Genomic DNA, 19,992 nt, shown 5'->3' on the forward strand with positions numbered 1-19,992 from the left:
ATCCCCTGAGCTCCTGTTGAGTGCACAAAGGAGAGGCATAAAAAGTGCAAGAGATCCTGTGAAGGGTGCTTGAAAGCATGTGTTTCATCCATGGAAATCCATCCCTTAAGGATCAAGTCTGCAACTCCACAGCTGGCAGCGCCTCTTCAAAGCTCATATCCTGGGGCAGGGGTGTGGGTTGCAGCCACATTCTGGCTCTGACACAGGACGCTGGGTGTGGAATGATGGGTTCAGGAAGCAGGGGTGTGGGATGCTGGATCAGGTTCTGGGTGCAGGATTTGGGCTGCAGGGTTGGAGTGTGAGGCCTTACGCTGCCGGGAGCGAGGGTGCTAGTGAGCAACCTGGCTCCTTGTATAGAGCAGCCATGCGTAGGTGCTGGAAGAGTGTGGGAGGACCTGAGCACCCGTCAGTTTCACTGCTGCCTTCCCCTTCCTGCTGTGGGAGCCCTCATTCTGGCTACAAAACGAAAGCAGTGTTGGTGCCTGAGCGTGCTCACCTCCTGCAGCCCGGCACGCTGGTGAGACGGCTGCAGTGGGGCCTGGAGAGACACACCTGGGGCACCGCTCTGTCACTGCCCCCACCTCTGCCCCGTCCCTGCAGAGATTTCCCTAACCAGGAAGCAACCCACAGGGACAGAGCAGGGATCCGTGGAGAGACAGGTAAGGGATGCTTCCCAAGTTGGTTGGAACACTGCGAGGTCAGCCCCAGGATAGTGTGCAGGGCTGTGGAGCTGGAAAGGATTCTCAGTGGGATGTTGGAAGGGATGTGCTGTTGCTGCACTTGGGGTGCTGCGCTGCACCCCTGCCAAGCTCCCCAAAACATTTCCTTCCTGAAGACTCAGGGTGCAGTGCCAAGGCCCTGAGGTGCAGGAACTGGAAGGCATTCAGGGAGCAGGGCAGGGTGCTGGAGAGCGGGCCCACATCCCAGCACGTGGGAAGCCCATCGGGATGGAGAGGGGAGGGAAGAGAGGCCTCGGCGAGAGGCCAAGCAAGGGGTGGCCCCTGGTGCACTCGTCATGCATTACTGGAAACATCTGGCCTGGGATGTGGGGGCGTGCACTGGCTGCACACACATGTGTGCACAAGCACATGGGTATGGGTATTTATGGGTACGTGTGTTGCAGTACATGTACCCACACCTCTGTACATGCATGCTCATGTGTGCCCATGTACCCGTACGTGTGTACGTATGTGCCTGTACATGCACAGACACACATACACAGGCATGAACGTTTGGACACACACGTAGATACCCCCAGACAAGTGTGTGCACACGGATGTAAACACATACAACTGCATGAGTACACACCCCTAGCCACACAGGGGTGAGTGTACAGATTTGCATGCATATATGTGTGTGTACATGTGCCAGCAAGCACACCTGCTGCAGCATGCCCAGACATGGACATTGACACACACCTGTGTGACACGCACGTGTGCAACAGACATCCCCACAACGCACACATGCACAACTGACAGAGTGACCTCACACATCTTGGCTGGAGCCTGCGGCCATCCCGCTGCCCGGGATCGCCATGGCACCGTGCCCTGGCAGTGCGTGCACGCTGCGTGTGGCGGGTCCTCTGTGAGCGAAAACGCGTGTGGCAGGGACGCGTGTGTGCGGGGATACATGTGTGCCCGGCGGGAGCCTCTGTGTGACCGTACCTCCCATGCACGTTCACATGCGCCACATGCCTGTGCAAGCCTGCATATGCCCCTCCACGTCCACATGCCTGTGGGATACCGATGGCTATGGGTGCCAAGTATGCCATGTGCGCGCCCGAGTGCGCCAAGTGCAGAGTGTGCCCGTGCATGTCCATGCGTGCAGCATGCCCGTGTGTGCCGCGTGTAGCCGTGTGCCCACGCGTGTGTGTGTGTGCGCCATAGGTAGCCCGTTTGCCCGCCGTACCGCGTGCGCTCTCGCCCTCCGCGGTGCCCGCGGTGCCCCCGGCGCGGCGAGGCGCGGTGCGGGTGCCGAGGCGGGGCGAGGCGGGGCGCTGGGGAGCGCGGCGAAGCGGGGGGCGGAGCACGGCGGCGGGGGCGAGAGGCGGCGCCAGCCCCCACCGACCTCCAAACTTTCATTAACTCGGCAGCACCGGCGGCGGCGGTTCCGGGCCTGGTGGAACACCGGCACTGACACCGACACCGGGCTGGGCGCGGCGGAGCGGCGTCCCCGCGGGCCCACCCGGCGCGGCGGGAGGGGCCGGGCGTCGGCATGGGCACGGTAAGGGGCGCACACCTCCGCCGGCACCGGGTGCCCGGCCCGTCCAGCAGCCGTAGCAGCAGTGGGGATGGGACGGGAGGAGGAGTGGGTGGGCTGCCGAAGAGGGATGAGAAGGGGACGAGGGCGGCGAGGGCCTCCGGAGCGGCGGGGTCGGGGACATCGGTGGCGGCACCGGGAGCGGCCACCCGTCAGGATGGTGTCGGGAGCGGAAGAGCGGGATAACGGGATGCGGGGCGGTCCCGCATCTGTTGCTCTTGCGGCGCGGCGGCGCGGTGCCGCCGGAGCGCGGAGGCGCGGCGCGCAGCGCGGGGACCACCGCCGCCGCTCCCGGGGAGGGAGCCGGGCACCGGGGCGGTCCGGCTCGGTGGCGGGCCGGGGGGGTTGGCGGTAATTTTCCACGGGCATGTGCCGGGGCGGGGCGGCGGAGCAGCCACCACGTGGCGGCTGATGTAACCGGGCCCCCCCCGCCACCGTACTGCACCGGGCGGCGGCGGCGGCGGGGAGACGCGCGGCGGGCGCTGCCCGCGGGGCCGCCGCCGGAGCCGCCCCCGCGAGGCGGGAGGGGAGCATGGCGACGGCAGGCCGGCCCGCTTCCCGCCTTCCTCGGGCACCGGGGAACCCCGGTTGCGGTGGGCCCGGCGGATGGTGGCGGAAGAAATGGCCTGGCAGGTGGCAGCGGCTGCACCGGTGCATCGGGCCGCCCTCCCGCCGGGCGAATAGGGACGGGGGCTCCATCCTTCGGTCGGTCATCCGTGGCCTTCTGCTGGGTGCCGTGTGCTGCGTCCCCGCGCGGAGGTGTGACATGCTGTACGGGAGCCCCTGTGGGTGCCCAGTTGTCCCCATTTCCAGGGTGCCTGTCACTCGTTCCGGCTCTAGGTACGAGCTGCACTGCCCTCTGGTCTGTCACGGATCCCGCAGCTGTGGGAGAGCCACCCTGTGGCACCAGTGCTTTGCATCCTCGTCCCGGCTGGACTGTCCCAGGGGATGATGCAGCCTCGGGCATCCTTGCATCCGTTCCATTGCCACACCACCGTTGGCTTCGCGCTCGGTCCTTGTCAGGCTGGGAGCCAATGTCAGCGGCACCTGCGTGCTCGTGTAGGCTTATCAGCACCTGGCAGACCCCGAGGGGAGTGGCAGCCGTCCGGCCCCCTGGGTACTCCCTCTTCCCAGGGCATGGGATTAGTTCCCAGTGTGAATTCAGGGCCGAAGGAGGGTGGGCAGTTTTTGGCTGGCTGGCGATAGGTGTGTGATGGGGAGGAGGTCTGCCCACTGAGCCTGCACCTCTCACCTTTGAGAGGTCCCTGTGCCATTCGAGGAGCCAGGTTTGCGCCGGTGATGACATCTCAGCTTCCCTGGAAATGCAGGCAGTGCTGAGGAGGGCATTGGCAATGGGGTGCAGCATCTGCGGTATCTGCTGGCAGCAGCCTGTCTGCGCTGGAGGGGCTGGGGGTCACACCACAGCCCCTGGATTCCTGCCTCTTATCTACACTGCCCATGCTCCTTCTTTATGTCTTAAGGTCTCTGCTGATTGCTTCACAGTCATGGCAGCCTAGGGATAGGCCCTGGGGTGTTTGACTGCTACTGGTGGTGGTCGAGAACCCTCAGTGAGGGTCAGGGGTCCTTCTTCAGCCAACAAGGGTACTGAGCACTGGTTGGGGATCTGCAAACACCAGTGCTTGTTGCACAGACAATCAAACTGGTGTTTTGCAAGAGCGTCTGTCCCTTCCAGTGAGGTCAGGCTTCAGTGTTCCCCTGGGGCCTCCAGCAGCCCCAGGCTGGGGCGGGGTGAGGGCCGGGGAGACAGATGCCTGTGCCCGTGCACTGTCCAGCAGCACCTGGCACCCGGCAGAGCCCAGCGGCTCGGCCCCCCCTGCGCTGCACGTGCATGCGATGCACCGGGGCAGAAGGCAATCGTTTCCCATCTGTGTCCTGCGCGGCAGCTGAGCCCTGCACTGGCCCCGCTCTGCGCCCAGTCCCGGCGCTGTCGTGTGCTGCAGCCACTTCAGCTTCATCTCTCGCTGGGGGAGAGCTCAAGGGGCCCCGCTCCTGCCCGCGGCCCCTGACGCCCACCTGCCGGGGGGCCAGCAGCCAGCTGTCCACAAGGTCGTCTGTCCACACCGGGTAAATCTTTAACTGCTTCTTGGGAAACACCTGGGAGCCTCTGCTCGTGTGGGTGCCAGGGGGTTCAGAGACGCTGCAGGGGCTGGGAGCCAGCAGAAAGAGACCCCGCCGCCAACCCACCCAGCCCCAGGCTCTGCGTCCTCCGCCAGGAGTCCTGCTACCCCGTGGGCAGGTAGAGGGGAGCGACTTGCCTGGCACAGCCCCCCGGTTCCTGGAGGGAGGGGGAGGCCCGGGGCGGGGATGTGCCCACCCCACCAGTCACATCTCTCTTGGTGTCTTCTCCCCTCTGCCCAGCTTGCTCTGCCGGTGGATTGAAGGACACTAGTGCTGGTGCCGCAGCCAGCGTGACAGAGAGCGGGCAGGCGCGGGACCCTGCGCTGGGCAGCTGGCACCGTGCTCCAGCCTCCAGGAATGGCCGATAAGTGCAGCGAGGGGCTGCTGGTAAGTGCAGGGGTGTGGGGAGCGGGCTGGTGTGCACCACTGCCTCGAGAACCTAGAGAGCCTGGCGCAGGGAGCGAGACACTGGGGCTGTCATAGGACTTGGTGTGCCCTCCTGGGTTGTCCAGTTGGGGTTGTGGCAGCATGGTGCTCTCCCAGCATGATGATTTTTGGCCTGATGCTCTCTCTCCATGAGCCTGTTGCCTGTGGGGCTCTTCGGGTGTGGTGTCTCGTTGTGCCTGGAGATGCTATCGCCTCTTTTCAGGCGCTCTGCCCAGCCTTATCACCCACCCCAGCTCTGCAGGCAGGCGATTCTATAGCCTGCTGTCAACAAAGGGTGCAGGTGTTCCTCCGAGCCAGGTGCCTCCAGAGGGGCACTTTGAGGGTGCTTCTCCTTGCCTTCACCCAGTGGGCTCTCTGAGACTGGGCTGGTAGGATGGTGCAATGGCAGAGAAAGGTTTCTCTGGGCACCAGTGTAGTGCCTGACCTTCCATCCTCACTTAGCGCTGTGTTGCAGGGTGCTGTGAGCTGCCGTGCACTTGCCTGCGCCAGGGGTGGATTTGGTGTTGCGGGCAGATGTGGGATGTGCCCACCGCATGTCTTTGTTGGAAGCCTGTGGTAGCCCCATGCTTGTGGCAGCTCAGGTTCCTTTGACAGGATGCTGTGCTGCCTTGGGCAGGTGAGCCCCCAGGCTAGGCTTGGCTGTTTCCCTTTTTCCCAAAGGATAGGAGCTGAATGCTGAGATTGACATGGTCACTGGGCCCTCCCCTTCCCGGGGGGCTTCCTGAAATAGCTGCACACTCCAGCTGGAGGGCTGGGAGCCAGGGTTTGCCTGGGAAGCCAAGAGCCGGGGGAGCGGCATGCTCCAGCAAGTGCTTCCAGCGTGCATGCAGTTCCTCTGCTTGTGTGTCCCAGCATGGCCCCGCCGGCTGTGCCTGCAGCAGGGAGCCCAGCGCCCATCCTGCCCCCAACAGAGAAGGGGTTGGGGCAGCCGGTGCGATAGGAAGGCAGATTTCTTCTGGAGAAGCCCTGGGCTGGTAACAGGGAGGTGCTGAGGATATATCTGGGCAGTCAGGGGTCTGTCATGGCACTTCTGCACATGGCGCTTGCCATGACTCCCTGCTGTTGATGTTTTCTTGCTATGACCAGAGCAGTCAGCATCGCACTGGGGCGAGGGCTGAGCCTGACACCCATATCAGGAGCCAGACACTGGAGTGCCCACCCACTCCCCATAAATCTTTAACTCGCTTCTCAGAACTACCTGACCAGCCCACCCCAAGGCCAGGGCGTCACAGGCAACAGGGCCTGACACGTGCTGTGTTGGCCACCCTGGCTCTCAGACCTCTTCCTGGGCCTCCCCTAGTTGCAGGGTGCAGGGATACCACTGCACAGGGCATTGCTGCTATGGGGTCTGTGGGGAGAAGGGTAGGTTCCTGTGAGAGCATCCCTGCTCCTGAAGCATCCCCATTCCCGCGTCCTGTGAGCACCAGGAGGAGCTGCAGTGGGCCAGGTTCTGACCCCCGAGCTGCCTGAGTCCCTGGGAAAGGAACATAATCTCCTTGGCCTGCCTCCAGGGCCCTGCCAGTAACCTCGTAAATTTGGTCCCTGCCTGTCCTCTCATCCCTGCCTGCAGGTGCAGCTCCCACCCCCACCACCCCCAGTCCAGCTGGGCTCTCACCACGCAACCCCTGCCCAGCATTGTGTGCAGTGCCTGGGGCTGGACAAGTTCACAGTGCCTGCTGTGCCCCACCTGGGGAGGGACAGGGGTGATGGAGGCAGCAGGTGGGTGATGTGCAGCTGTGCCTCAGTTTCCCCACCTGTGACCTGGGGCCTGGAGAACAAAGTGATGTGTACTGCTTTTGCAGGATCTGTGTTTTTGGGTGCCTCTGTGAAGCTCTGAATGCTTATTCCAGAGCAGGAGGCAATTGGGAGGGGCTGTGCCCATCCTACTTCTCCCAAGCCCCAGGAATGCTCTGACTGCGGATACCCAGCGGAGTGTGGGACAGCTCCAGGGGCTGGATCAGTCCCTGTGTAGCTGGGCAGAGGGGCTCCCTGTGGGGAGGGGAGGGTCTGACTGCCTCTCCCTCCCAGGCCTTTAAGGACGTTTTGTTTTGTTGTCCTTGGGGTGCTTTGTTCAGACTCCAACAATGCCAGTGGCTCCTGACTCCCAGGGCTGCCTTCCTGGCACGGCCAGGCAGCCTTTGGCTGCAGCTTGCCCAGCTCAGGTAGGTTCCTGCTGTCACCCCAGACCACCCTGACTACACCCTGGGGCGCTGCTCCCACTGCCCTGCTGGGGGGTAAGGGCTGGGGGGTCCCTGCCTGTTCCAGACACCCCCAGCGGCGCGGTGCCACTGACCAGCGGCAGGAGCTGCGGAAGTGGCTTTTGGCTGCGGGAGCCCTTCCCGGAATACCAAGGGGCAGTGATGGGGGGGCTGGCGGGGGATTTTTCTGCCTGAACGCCCCGGGAGAATCATGTCTGCCCTGGTAGAATGGGGCCGGAGAAAGGCAGCCCTGTCGGGAAGCACTCAGCTAGGCGATAGTGGCACTGGGACAGGTCCCTGGGCATCTTTCCTACCCCAATCACCCTGCAGCCGTGTCAGGGGGCTGGAAGACCTGTGGACCACCCCCCATGTGCCCATCACCCCTGTCTCTCTAGTTCAGCCTCAGCACCACGAGCCAGCCAGGTTGGGAATCAGAATGCCAGGGTAGGTGAGGGTCCTTTGTTTCTAGCAGTGTGCCTCCATGCAGCTGGCTGTCCCTTCTGTCTGCTGGCTGGGCTGCCAGGGAAGCAGCACTTTGCTCCCGCAGAGCAAGGCTGGCAAAGGGTCTGGCATCCTCAGAGCAGGGTGGTGGGTCCTGCTGTGGTGTGCTCAGGCTGCTTTGAGGGGCAGGGGGTACAATATGACCAGGGCAAAACATGGTGCTGGCACACAGGTGGCCCAGACAAAGTCTTGCAGCTGAACTGCATCATGGAGGGATGCCCACAAGGTGCCCACACACCTTGCAGGGTGTCTGGGCACAGAGCTGCCTGGCTGCGTGTAGGGCAGGGCTGGGGTCACTGGGGCTGGCACAGCATGGGGTGGCTCTTGGCTTGCCCATCTTGGGGGGCACAGTTGAATGCTGCCATCCCATGGGTGGAACATGTCCCAAGCTACTGGGTGGCTGCTGCAGGAGGGGACAGGAACAAGCACTGGCTGCTGGCATGTGAGAGGTTGAGTGCCCACCCCACACACGTGTGCTGTTCACGTGTGCGCCCTCGGCCATTGCTGCCCAGACCCCAGATGGTCGCCTGAAAGCGCCGGCCTGTCCCCCCGCCCTCAGTGCACCATCATGCGACTCTGGCACCTTGGCCACACTCCCCAGCCGGGACGCAGGGCTGGGAGCAGCTGGGGCACCCCGAGCCTGGCTTCAGGGCACCCTCTGCCCGGCCTCCTATGGGACGCGCCACCCCACCAGGGTCCCACCTCGCGCTAGCAAAGGGGTGAGCAGGGAGGCTGTGGGGTGCCTGGGCAGTGAGAGGGTCGTGGCATAGCCCTCCTGCCAGCCAGATGGTCCCCCTCGGGGCAGTGACCTTGTGAGGGTTGCCATGGAGGCCCATGATGTCACCAATAGTATGAGGTTGAGTGAAGTAGCATGGCACCAGGCTGGGGATGTGCCGGCAGAAAGGCTTGTCCCTGTGCCTCTGTCCCCAAGCAGGGCCGTGCCCTGTTCCTGCAGCCCTGGGATGCCCAGGGTTGGGATTGGGCATTCAAGGCCCAGCTGCTGCGTGGATGATGGGCAGAGGGGCAGGAATGCATGTGTGGGGCTTGGGATGTTGAGGCATGGAAATAGGGGGCTCTGAGGGAATGTCATCTTCTGCTATGCTCCAAGAGCAGCTCCTGGCCCCGACCAGACGGGCAGCGGTGCCCGCAGGGAGGGCAGTGCTGCCCACTGGAGCGTGCAGGGCTGTGAGCAGCTGGACCCCGCTAATGAGGCCTCATTAAGTGGGACAGGGCTGAGCCCGCTGTGCAGCCTGCTCTGCCTTGCCCTGCCTATGCGAGCCAGGGAGGGCACCTGGCTCACGGGGGTGCAGCTCGTGGGGGGTAGCAGAGGCACGGCAGTGCCTGCGGGGTGGGCCGGGCAGGCATGGTGCCAGGGCAGGTGGCATGGTGGGGTGCCGGTGCTGCATCAGGGCGGGCAACAGGGGGCCGAGCCTGGCTGGGAGGCAAGTGGGGAGCAGTGCCAAGCGCTGGAGGCAGTGGGCGGGGGAAGGCGGGAGGGCGGGTGGCTGCTGCTGCGCCGGAGCCCGAGGTGCCAATGAAGCTGGGGACTCACGGAGCCGTCCAGCCTGGGCCCCCGGATGGCAGCTGCGAGCAGCCAGGCCCCCTCGGACCCTCTCAGCAGGTCAGTGGGCAGGTGAGAGCAGGGTCTGGGGGGCAGAGTGGGGGGCGGACCAAGTGGAGTGGTGGCCATGCCAGTGCTGTCCCCCCACCGCTCATGGGTCTCCAAAACCCTTTGTGCTGTTTTTGGGGTGGTGGCTCTGCAGGAGGGAGCTGAAGCTGTAGATTTGTGCCATGGCATGCTGGAGAGGTACCCCCAAGCCCTACAGCCTTTGATGTGGGGTGCTCTAGGGAGGGAGGGGAGAGTGTGGCACCAAACCCCTCCACAGCCTCAGTTGTGTTGGGAGCAAGAAGAGATTGCCTGACAGTTGTGTGTTTGTTATCCCTGGAATCTACTGATTTTGCGGAAGAGGTGCACAGCACCTGAGTTGCAGCTCAGTGCTGCAGGGGCAGAGTGTAGCAAAGATCCTCCTTGTCCCCCCCTCCCCTCTTCCCTTTCATGGGCATCGGTGAGCAATGTCAAAGTTTGCCCCGTTTCCCCCATGGCACCCCAGGGCAGTACTGGTGGCTGGCAGAGCATGCTCAGGGCTGTCCCTGGGGCTGGACAGCCCTCTGCACTGAGAGGTGGTGAAGGCAGTGTAATACTCCTGGGAGGTCCTGCGGTTTGGGCGTGCCCCTCATCACTGCATTACCCCAGCCCTGGGACTGTCCCCAGCACCGTGCCAGATGCCTTTTCTCCTACAACATGTCTCTGCTGCACTGGGACAGGAGCAAACATGGGGCTGAGCAGCAAAGAGAGAGGGTAGGGAGAGTTAGGATGTGCTGGTGAGGCTGGCGGAGTCAGGATGCGCAGGGCACAGCAACCTCAGGTGCAGGGATGACCCTTGTGGATTCATTACCCCGTGTACCAGGGCCAAGGAGTGCAGGGCCTGATTATAGGGCCCCAGCACCCAGGATCAGTTGACAGTCAGCAAGGGTACCCAGGACACCCCTTCTCTAAGTGATGCCATCCCTCTATCCCTTGGGACTCCCACCTCAGGCTGGGGTTCATCTGCCTCCAACATCCTGCACCCCTCTTTCTTGCCCTGGAAGAGCCACTGTTGTGGCAGATGATTTAATTAGCATATTTTTCTATCTTCCAGCAGCCCCTGCCTAAAACAGCCATGAGTTTGTTGCCATCGCCATGGCAATGAACAATGACATCAGGCTGATGACATCAGGGTTACTGGTACCCTCTGCTGGCATTGCAGGAGCAGCCCTGACAGCCCTTAAGTTGAGGCTGCAGGGCACCCTCTTGAGAAATTGGGGGTCCCTCACTGGTTCATGGGGGCTGGATAAGGTTTGTGCCTCACAAAGAGCTGGGCTGGCATACCCATGTGGACAGTTTGAATGGGAAAAAAGAGGAGAGGGTTCATGCTGGAGATGCCTCCCTCGAGGACATCCCTTTCCAGTATCGACCCTGCCACCATCACAAGCTTAGCAGCCATAAATCAGGGCCCCTTAGGGAAGTGGGGCGCATCCGGGCACCCCAGCCAAGCTGTCATTGTGTGAGTCGATGCTGCTTAGCATGAGAAAGACCTTGGTGCCAGGCAGGGTGATGGATGATGCCTGCTTTGCTGGGCTGGGGAAGTTTTGGCCGTGATGTATGGGGGCTTCCCTGGGGAAGGGGGAGGAAGGATGCCCTGGACACCCCGAACGTCCCCTTTTGGGATGTTTTGGACATTCCCTTTTGGAACTTCCCTTCTGGAGACATTTGGGGTGCCTGTGGCATCCTTCCTCCTCCCTGATGTTATCACCCAAGCCAGGCATCCTTTGAAACTGCATTGGGTTACATGCACAGAAAATCTGGAGTCTGCGAGCAGGACCCGGTCCCTTCAGAGACTGCACTGTTGCTGGGTGGCAGCTCTCCCTTTTTGTTCCAGCTCTGTCCCCTTCCCATAGCAGGGAAAGAGGGGTAGTTTCATCTTCCCAGATGTCTGGGTTCTCTCTATCCACCTCCTTTTTTTACCATGTGGGGTTGGGAGGGTGGTTAATGAGTGTAAAGGACAGGATGACCTTCTGAGATTTGGGGAGGGGGGGTTGTAGTGAGCTGATGGGTGAGCATGCAAGTGTTTGCGCACGTGTGCTCGCTTGTGCATGCATGGACACACATGTGGCTGCCCCCTTATTGGGGACAAGCGCACCAAAGCCCAGTGCTGCAGGAAAGGAGGAGGGAGCAGCACAGGCCTGGCAGTTTCATTGCACTGGTGCCAAGCAACTCAAATTCGGGGTGCTCCATGAGACTTGGGAGTGAAGCCAGGGGCAGAGCAATGAGCAGAGCAATGGCTTGGAACAGGGATGAGGTCCCCCATGGGCACCAGGGCTCCTGGCTGAGCCGGGGCCATATAGTGTATCTGGTCCCCTCACCAGACCCTTGGTCAGGGAGGCTGGAGCATTGCCCCCACTCCTGCTGCCTGTGCTGCTCATTAGGAACCTCGTTATACGAGCAGCTTAATCCGAGGCTTCCCGATCAGATCAGTCTGCTTGAGTGGGCAGTGTGCCCTGGCATGGGGACACTGCCGGTGTCCTGTCTGCCGCTTTGGGGACCTCTGACTCCTGCTCTTGCACAGCACCCCACAATAAGAACCTCTGCTGGGAGGGAGGTCCCCCAGCACCTGGAGCTGCTTTGAGCTTGTTTCTGATGGCCCCGTGGCTCACAGAGTCAGGTGGGGGCAGTCCGGTTCCCCGGCTGGGCACGGCAGCATGTTGCCCCTACAGCCCTGCCCAAAGTGCCCTCCGATCCCCCCTCGCCCCTCTCCTGCAGCCCCCCCGCAGCCCACGGCGCGTGCGGGCCCCGCTCGCAGCAGATGGCTTTGTTTGGCAGCGCGGTGCCGGAGTCGCTGGGCATCACGTCCCGGCTGTGCCGGCCCTAATCAAATGACACGGTTAGGTGCACCGCGCCTGCTGCCTGCGCCCCGCCGGCGTGAGCAGATCCAAAGTGACGGCTCCCATTTGCGGCCCGCTCACCGCCGGCCTCAGCCATTGTGGGGGGCAGCTGGGGGAGAGGCATGAGGTGGGCATGGGCACTGGGGTGTCCGTGGTGGTGAGACCAGCACTGTGGAGTTCCAACAGGCTCCTCGGCCTGCTGCCCCCTGTGCTGCACCTGTAGGAGCATGGGTGCTGTGGGACTGTGGACTGGCAACCAGCACCCTCGCCCCATGCACCCGTCCATCACCTGGCCTCAGGTGGGGAGGGCTCGGGGCACCCCTGCATCGCAAAATGCTGTCTACCCTCAGCGTAACCCGCCAAAGCTCCACAGCATCCATGCAGGGCATTAGTACGACCCCAGGGCTGTGCTGGGACAGAGCCATGGGGTGATGGGTGCCATCCCTGCTGGGGTGACAGGCACTCATCTCCTTTGTTGTTGTCCTCCTTGGTGTGAGCTCACATTGTGTGGCAGTCTGCACAAAGCACCCTTTCTTGCCCCCTTCTGCCCCCCTGCCCCCCCATCCCCTGCAGTGAGAGACAGCTGGGCACTGGGGCTGTCCACCCAAGGGACCCAACTGTGTGGGACCCCCGTGAGCTGCCTCAAGCATGGTGCCCTTGCTTAGTGCTGAGCTGGCAGCAGGACCCTGGCTGAAGCAGGGTGCTTTTTCCAGGGGGGTACCCAGGGCCCTGCCAGCTCTAGTCACTGCACCTCACTTCCCATCGAGAGGGGCTTCTGCTTCAACCCGGGGGTCCCGCAATTTCCCTCCCAGTCGTGGACAGTGGCCACCCAGCAGGACCTCTCTCACTGGGTGCAGGGAGGGGGGGCACGAGAACAGAGGCCCCTTTGTGCTCTGGCGCCTGGACCTGCTTTGTATGAGTTGCAGGCTCTCCCTTTGCTGCAGCCGGGCTCTGGGCAGAGCCATTCACTGTGGGGGGGCCGACACCGCTGCCCTCCCCCTCCTTGGCACTGCCTGTGCGTGGCGGGCGGCGGGGACAGGCAGGGGGTGGGATGTGGAAGGATGCCGGGGACCTCCCAGCCCCGCTTGGCGGCTGTCACCCTTCCAATGGGGCCAGCAGGGGGGTCCCCAATTGACACATCCCATGGCATCTCTCTGCAGAATGGCGCTGTGCCCGGGGAGCAGGGCAAGCAGGAGAAGAGCGTCAAGCGCGGCAACTGGGGCAACCAGATCGAGTTTGTGCTGACCAGCGTGGGCTATGCCGTGGGCCTAGGCAACGTCTGGCGCTTCCCATACCTCTGCTACCGCAATGGGGGAGGTGGGTGTCGGGGGGCCAGGGGAGTGGGGTTCCTTGGGGCCGGTGTGGGGGTGTGCACCCCAGCCCCGCATGGTATTTCTTGGGGTGGTGCAGGGCATGGGAAGCACAGCCGTGCTTGGGGTTAGTGCTCACTCATCCTCTGGTTCCTGCTCACCAGGTGCCTTCATGTTCCCCTACTTCATCATGCTCGTGTTCTGCGGCATCCCTCTCTTCTTCATGGAGCTCTCCTTTGGGCAGTTTGCCAGCCAGGGTTGCCTTGGCGTCTGGAGGGTCAGCCCCATGTTCAAAGGTAAGGAGTTGCCTGTCCGTACTGGCACAGGCCAGCCTGGGACACCTGCTGTCACAGTGCTTGGCAGCTGGTGTGACCCTCTCACACCATGGGGTGCATGCACACCTCTGGCACATCACATGGCCCAGTGCAGGTACCCGCAGTTTGTGCAGACCTGCGCACACGTGCCCTGCACATAGAGCACAGTCTGCGTTGCACTGGTCCCCTGTGCACACGCCCTCCCTGGCTACGCTGCCCTGCACAGCCTGCCTGGCATCCCTTGCACGCATTACACGTGCCCCTGCACACGCGTCGCATCTCCTGCGCAAACCCCAGCCCTGCGCTGGCATCCACTGCAGGCATTACACACACATCCCTGCATACGCCACACGTGTCCCCAGCGCATCACTCTTGCAGAGGCCACTCGGGTGCCCTGAACACACTGTGGCATGTCCAGCTGTGGGCATGCTTCTGCAGTCATCTCCCTGGACCATAGGTAGCAGGTGCTGTTGTCACATGCTTGCCCTGCCATGGCTGGACCCTGCTCCAGGTGCATCTCCTGGCTTACCGGTGTGCTCCCATGCTGCTGGCTCCCCTGGCCCACACCTGCAGGCTGCCTGCCAGGTGACATGCCCACAATGTCATGTCTGAGTGCAAGCAGCCCATGCATGCACTCAGACACACACAGCGGCATGCTGAGCCTGGGGTGCGCTTCACTGTGCTCATGTGGCATGTCACATGCCACCAGATAACTGCAGGCCTAAAGTCACTGTAGCCAGGAGTGACCCCCACCCAGTTGTTCTCTCGGGCTGCAGACCCCAAGGGTTTGCCTGCAGCCTGTACACATTGCCATGTGTCCCGGGGGACCCTCAGCACCACTAGGATTGTTTGGAGGTAGAGGATCCCATGCGCAGGATCCCACACACCTGTGGCAAAGCCAGGTGCTGAGCGCAAGCAGGGCTGCAAGGCTGCTGACAGCATCGCATGCAACCCACTCTCCCATGCCACAACCCCTGGTGCTGTGCGCCGTGCCCGTGCCGCCGCACCCTGCCGCTCACCCCTCCCCGGTGCTGTTCCCAGGCGTGGGCTACGGGATGATGGTGGTGTCCACATACATCGGGATCTACTACAACGTGGTGATCTGTATTGCCTTCTACTACTTCTTTGTGTCCATGACGCGCGTGCTGCCCTGGACGTACTGCAGCAACCCCTGGAACACGCCCGACTGTGTGGGGGTGCTGGACGGGAACCTCTCCAGCCGTGCTGCCCTCAACATCACCCAGCTCCTCAACACCACCCAGAAGCGCACCAGCCCCAGCGAGGAGTACTGGAGGTACCAGAGCCTGGGATCGGGGATGGGGGAGGTGATGATGGTTGGGCCCCACTGACGCTGCTGCCCCCTCCCCATACAGGAGGTATGTGCTGAACCTGTCGGATGACATCGGGAACCTGGGCGAGGTGCGGCTGCCCCTCCTGGGCTGCCTTGGTGTCTCCTGGGTCGTTGTCTTCCTCTGCCTCATCAAGGGCGTGAAATCCTCGGGGAAGGTACCTGTGTGTTCCCTCTCCGGGCCCCTCCCTGAGGGTGTGGGCATGCCTTCAGGATAGATGGTCATGTCCCCTCTAGGCATAGCCCCACCCCTACTGGGAATGAACCTCCCCTTGTGGACATGTTCTCAATCCCTTTTGGGCACAACTCCTCCTCTTTCAGCATTGTCCCTGCCGTCTATGTATTCCTCCCACTCTGGGGAAGGCCACACCCCTGTGACCTGGCCGCATCCCTTCTGGACACAGTTCCTCCTATGTGGCCATGGTCTCACCTGGTTTGGGATAGTCCCTTCTCTGGAACCTATCCTCTCCTCCTGGTCTGTCTCTTCACACTCTGGGCCATAACCCCAGTCCACAGCCAACCTTAGCCACACCTGCCTGTGTCCCAACCCCTGCCCCCATCCCCCCTTCACTGAGGTGCTGTCCCACAGGTGGTGTATTTCACGGCCACCTTCCCCTATGTGGTGCTCACCATCCTCTTCGTGCGCGGCATCACGCTGGAGGGGGCCGTCACTGGCATCATGTACTACCTGACGCCCCAGTGGGACAAGATCCTCAATGCCAAGGTGAGCAGGGACGAAGGGTGGCAGGCAGCCAGGGCTGAGCGGGGCTGAGGGCACAGCATTGACCATCCCACTGCCACAGGTGTGGGGTGACGCGGCCTCACAGATCTTCTACTCGCTGGGCTGTGCCTGGGGCGGGCTCATCACCATGGCTTCCTACAACAAGTTCAACAACAACTGCTACCGGTGAGTGCCCGACCACAGTCCCCCAGCCCTGCCCCATCTTTCGTGTCCACTGCTGGCCCTGACTCCTCTTCCCATAGGGACAGCATCATCATCAGCATCACCAACTGTGCTACCAGCGTCTATGCTGGCTTCGTCATCTTCTCCATCCTGGGCTTCATGGCCAACCACCTGGGTGTGGATGTCTCCAAGGTGGCTGACCATGGGCCAGGCCTGGCCTTTGTCGCCTACCCTGAGGCCCTCACCTTGCTCCCGATCTCGCCACTGTGGTCCATTCTCTTCTTCTTTATGCTCATCCTTCTGGGGCTGGGTACACAGGTAGGTCATGGTGGGCCCAGCATGTTCAGATGGGGTGGCGTGGTGAGGCCAAAGTGGTGACATGCTGCCCCCTCTGCCCCCTCTGTAGTTCTGCCTGCTGGAGACTCTGGTCACGGCCATTGTGGATGAGGTGGGCAACGAGTGGATCATCCGCAAAAAGACCTTCGTAACGCTGGGAGTGGCGGTGGCTGGCTTCCTGCTGGGCGTCCCGCTCACCACACAGGTAGGTGATCATGGGAGTGTTGCCACGGGGTGCCATTGCCACGGCCACTTTCATCAGCCACATCCACTTTGTTGCCACTGTGATGGTAGTGACAGGCAGGGCCTGGTCTTGCCGTGCCAACACTGGGGACGGTACCCAGAATCAAGTGTCTCCATGCTGACTCTGGCATGAGGCATTGCGGTGCCAGCTGTGGTGGTGGTATCTGAGCCGCGTGTTGCCAGCACAGCCAGCATGGTGTGCTGGTGCCCTGCCAGCAGCAGTGGTGCCGCAGGAGCAGCTGTGCCAATGCATCTGTCTTCCAGGCGGGCATCTACTGGCTCCTGCTAATGGACAACTACGCCGCCAGCTTCTCCCTGGTGGTCATCTCCTGCATCATGTGTGTGGCCATCATGTACATCTATGGTAGGTGCAGCTGCCTGCAGCCAATCGGATGGTAGGGCTGATCCAGCCAGCCAATGGGGAAGGGCTTGCCGTAACAGCTGGCCAATCAGCAGTTTGCTCTGTGTGACATGGGGGAGGCTGTTGCCCAATCAGGCGCTGCGGCCTGAGGAGGTGCGTGGGTCCCACCGCGATGGCGTTGGGGCTGGAGCCGGCTGGGCGGTGAGGGGGCTGAGGTCACCAGCACGGCTTATGGTCACTTTTCTCCCCAGGACACCGCAACTATTTCAAGGACATTGAGATGATGCTGGGCTTTCCTCCCCCACTCTTCTTCCAGATCTGCTGGCGCTTCATCTCGCCTGCCATCATATTTGTGAGCATTGCAACCATGGGGCGTTGGGCTGTGGGAGGAGGGAGTGAGGAGCATGGCACTGGACACGGCACTCCCTGGAGGAGAGGGTGCTGGGCTCAGGAGATCAGCAATAGGGCAGAGCGAGGAAGTTGTGGGGGCACAGAGCAAGCTGGCTGCTCCCCACTGGCTGATCCTGCCTATCCCTTCCCAGTTCATCCTGGTCTTCACAGTGATCCAGTACCGGCCCATCTCCTACAATGAGTATGTCTACCCCACCTGGGCCATCAGCATCGGCTTCCTCATGGCGCTCTCTTCCGTCATCTGCATTCCCATCTACGCCATCTACAAAGTGTGCCGTTCTGAGGGGGACACACTGCTTGAGGTGGGTGGTCAGGGGCTACACTGTGTCCTACCTGGGGCTGCCATCAAGGCTGTCCCTGACCTCACTGCAGCTGTCAGCAGTGCCTGTGTGCAGGCAGCGTGCATAGGGCACCACATGTTTGTGCACCCCTGGAAGCTGCTGGCATGTTGGTACAGACGGGGGCAGGAGAGCATGATGGATGCTAATCTTGTCTTCATCCTCTCCCTTTCTAGCGCTTGAAAAATGCTACCAAGGCAAGCAAGGACTGGGGACCAGCTCTGCCAGAGCACCGCAGCGGGCGCTACGCGCCGGCATTCAGCCCTTCCACCGAGTCCCACCTGGAGGTGCAGCCCCTGCAGCCAGAGAAGGGCCAGAGTGAGGCAGCGGCTGCATCCCCCGTGCAGGGCAGCAACGGCTCAGCCCACAGCCAGGACTCCAGACTGTGACCCCCCACAATCCCCGCACCCCCTCTAACCCCTCTTGCACCTTCCGCTGGCGGAGCCTGGCTCCGGGCGCACCGGACCATGGGGGCTCTCAGCACCCATCCCCGAGACCCGAGACCCACTCCCTGCCGGTTAACCCCTCCCACCCCTGCCCCCGTGGCGTTTGTTAACCCTCGTGTTTACGGTAACCTTTGTGCTCGACGCTGGGACAAGAGAGGAGGGGGCACAGCCCCGGGAGGGCTGGGAGCCAGAGGCACTTTGCAGGAGCCTTGACCTGGGGGTATGCACAGGATGGGGGGGGTGGGATGCTCCCAGGCTCCCACCCCCCCCTTCCCTAAGCCAGGCAGCCTGCCCTGCCATGGGGCACCCTCCTGACCTTCCCGTGGGGTGGGACCAGGGCTGGGCATGCCAGGTTTTCCTACGGCCTGTGTGTGCACAAGGCCATCATGGCAGGGGTTGGCACTGCGGGGACCCCAGCCTGGGTGCACACCCACTGTGGCTCAGAGCCTCCTGGGTCTCCCAGGTGGTCATACCCAGGGGTGCTGCCAGGCACGAGGCCAGCACAGGGAGATGGGAGCAAGCATGTTGCTTGCACCAGCAGGGGGATCTGATGGCACTAGACACAAGCACTTAGAGCACACGTGTGTACACGTGTGTGTCCCTCACAGACACAGCATGGGCACAGATGTGGCGTACGTGGGCACGCACATATGCACAGTACGCCGGGGCTGTGCAGGCAGTGAGCTGGGATGCTCCCCTCCATGCACCCCTCCACCCTGTGGCCCTACTGGGGTCTGTGGGTGCCCTTCTGGGTGGCCAGGCATCGCCTACAAAGCTGGGCACAGCCACAAGCAGTGTGGGCACAGCCCGGTGCTGCTGCCTGCCCCACAGTGGGGCAGGAGGCTGGGGGAGTACTTAAGCCTGGCCGGGGGGTAACTAGACAGGGATGAGGTCCAGCTCTCCCTGGCAGCCGCAGCACTGGCAGGGGAGGACCCTCCATGGTGCTAAGGGGGAGCAGGATGGACCGGCCTCCCCCAGCTGCTGCTTAGCAAGAGGAACCAGCGGAGACACGAAGGGCTGTACCAGCCCACTCGCTCCGAGCCATCTGGGGATGCTCAGTCCCCAGTCAGTATTAGTGGAACAGGATGCACTGGCAAAGGCCGGGCGGTTTTAAATCTGTCTTCCAGCTCCAGCCAAAGGGCTTGGAGCTCTTGATTTGGGGTGGATGGGATGAGACCCTTCCTACCCCGCTTGCTCCCCTCCCAGCCAGCACCCTGTGCTCCCTATGTTGCAGCCCCGAGGCTGGCACAGGGACATGGCACAGCTTGGCACAGTGGCGGGAGGCAGTGGGCGGCGAGCCCCAGCAGGATGTTCCAGCTCCCCGTCCCGAGCCCCCCGTCATGCCGCGGCGAGGGGCGCAGGTTCCCGCATGGTGCCCGTGCCCTGCCCCTCGAGTCACGCCGCTACTCTTCACCTCTAATTGTTAGCAATAACGCGCGCGTCCCTGGGCAGCGCTGCCTGTGCCAGTGTCCCTGGGCAGCGCTGCCTGTGCCAGTGTCTCTCCTGGTGTAGAGTTCTAAAGTATCCTAGATTTTAATGAGATTTATATTCCTGAAGTTGCGTCCTGCTGTGCCCTTCTTTGGGAACCACGTTGGGGGAGGAGGGGTTGAAGAGTGCGGGACCACACTTAATGGGTGCAGCTCACTTCCCTTCTGATGCCAGGTATTGGCACTCAACAGCCAGCTAGGTCCTGGGGCATTCTCCTTTGACCTACCTGGATGTACAAAACCAGCTGGAGGTAAGGCAGAGGATGGAGGACAAGCTTGTCCCTGCTGGGGGAAAGCATTGTCCCCAAATGGATGGGAGGGCAGCAAATACCCATGGCACAGTGAGGGCAGCTGGCTTTGCCCTGTACACTTTGCCCTAGGTGGGCGCCTTGTTAGGCCTCCCAGCTTGCTGAGTGAGCTGAGGGATCCCCCAAGGGGTGGAGGGGGTGACTCAGGGGCTCTGCCTTC

At 62.3% G+C, this 19,992-nt stretch overlaps 1 protein-coding gene across 6 annotated transcripts; it reads left to right on the top strand.

The window, feature by feature from the left end:
- The first annotated feature begins 501 nt into the window (after window positions 1–501).
- On the top strand, window positions 502–19,593 carry SLC6A9 (solute carrier family 6 member 9). Of its 6 annotated transcripts, XM_038144501.1 has the most exons (15): window positions 502–659; window positions 2,093–2,223; window positions 4,639–4,785; window positions 13,187–13,343; window positions 13,501–13,632; window positions 14,692–14,944; window positions 15,024–15,156; window positions 15,588–15,722; window positions 15,802–15,905; window positions 15,983–16,220; window positions 16,309–16,443; window positions 16,746–16,845; window positions 17,094–17,194; window positions 17,385–17,555; window positions 17,768–18,185. In XM_038144501.1, the coding sequence occupies exons 3-15, from the start codon at window positions 4,756–4,758 to the stop codon at window positions 17,978–17,980; spliced, it is 1,902 nt and encodes a 633-aa protein (XP_038000429.1). In that variant the 5' UTR covers window positions 502–659; window positions 2,093–2,223; window positions 4,639–4,755; the 3' UTR covers window positions 17,981–18,185. The 6 variants fall into 6 exon arrangements, with proteins under 6 accessions (XP_038000429.1, XP_038000428.1, XP_038000430.1 ...); XM_038144500.1 differs by lacking the exon at window positions 502–659 and having other exon boundaries at window positions 2,027–2,223; XM_038144502.1 differs by lacking the exons at window positions 502–659; window positions 2,093–2,223 and adding an exon at window positions 4,207–4,344.
- The last annotated feature ends 399 nt before the right edge of the window (window positions 19,594–19,992 follow it).

Source organism: Motacilla alba, chromosome 8 (assembly GCF_015832195.1).
Source record: "Motacilla alba alba isolate MOTALB_02 chromosome 8, Motacilla_alba_V1.0_pri, whole genome shotgun sequence".
Classification (NCBI taxonomy): domain Eukaryota; kingdom Metazoa; phylum Chordata; class Aves; order Passeriformes; family Motacillidae; genus Motacilla; species Motacilla alba.

Excerpts from the sequence above, each read along its gene's own strand:
- SLC6A9 (XM_038144497.1), top strand. The coding sequence starts at position 9,079 with ATGAAGCTGGGGACTCACGGAGCCGTCCAGCCTGGGCCCCCGGATGGC. Across the intron at positions 17,195-17,384 it reads TCTCGCCTGCCATCATATTT|TTCATCCTGGTCTTCACAGT; the intron begins GTGAGCATTGCA and ends ATCCCTTCCCAG. Across the intron at positions 17,556-17,767 it reads AGGGGGACACACTGCTTGAG|CGCTTGAAAAATGCTACCAA; the intron begins GTGGGTGGTCAG and ends CTCCCTTTCTAG.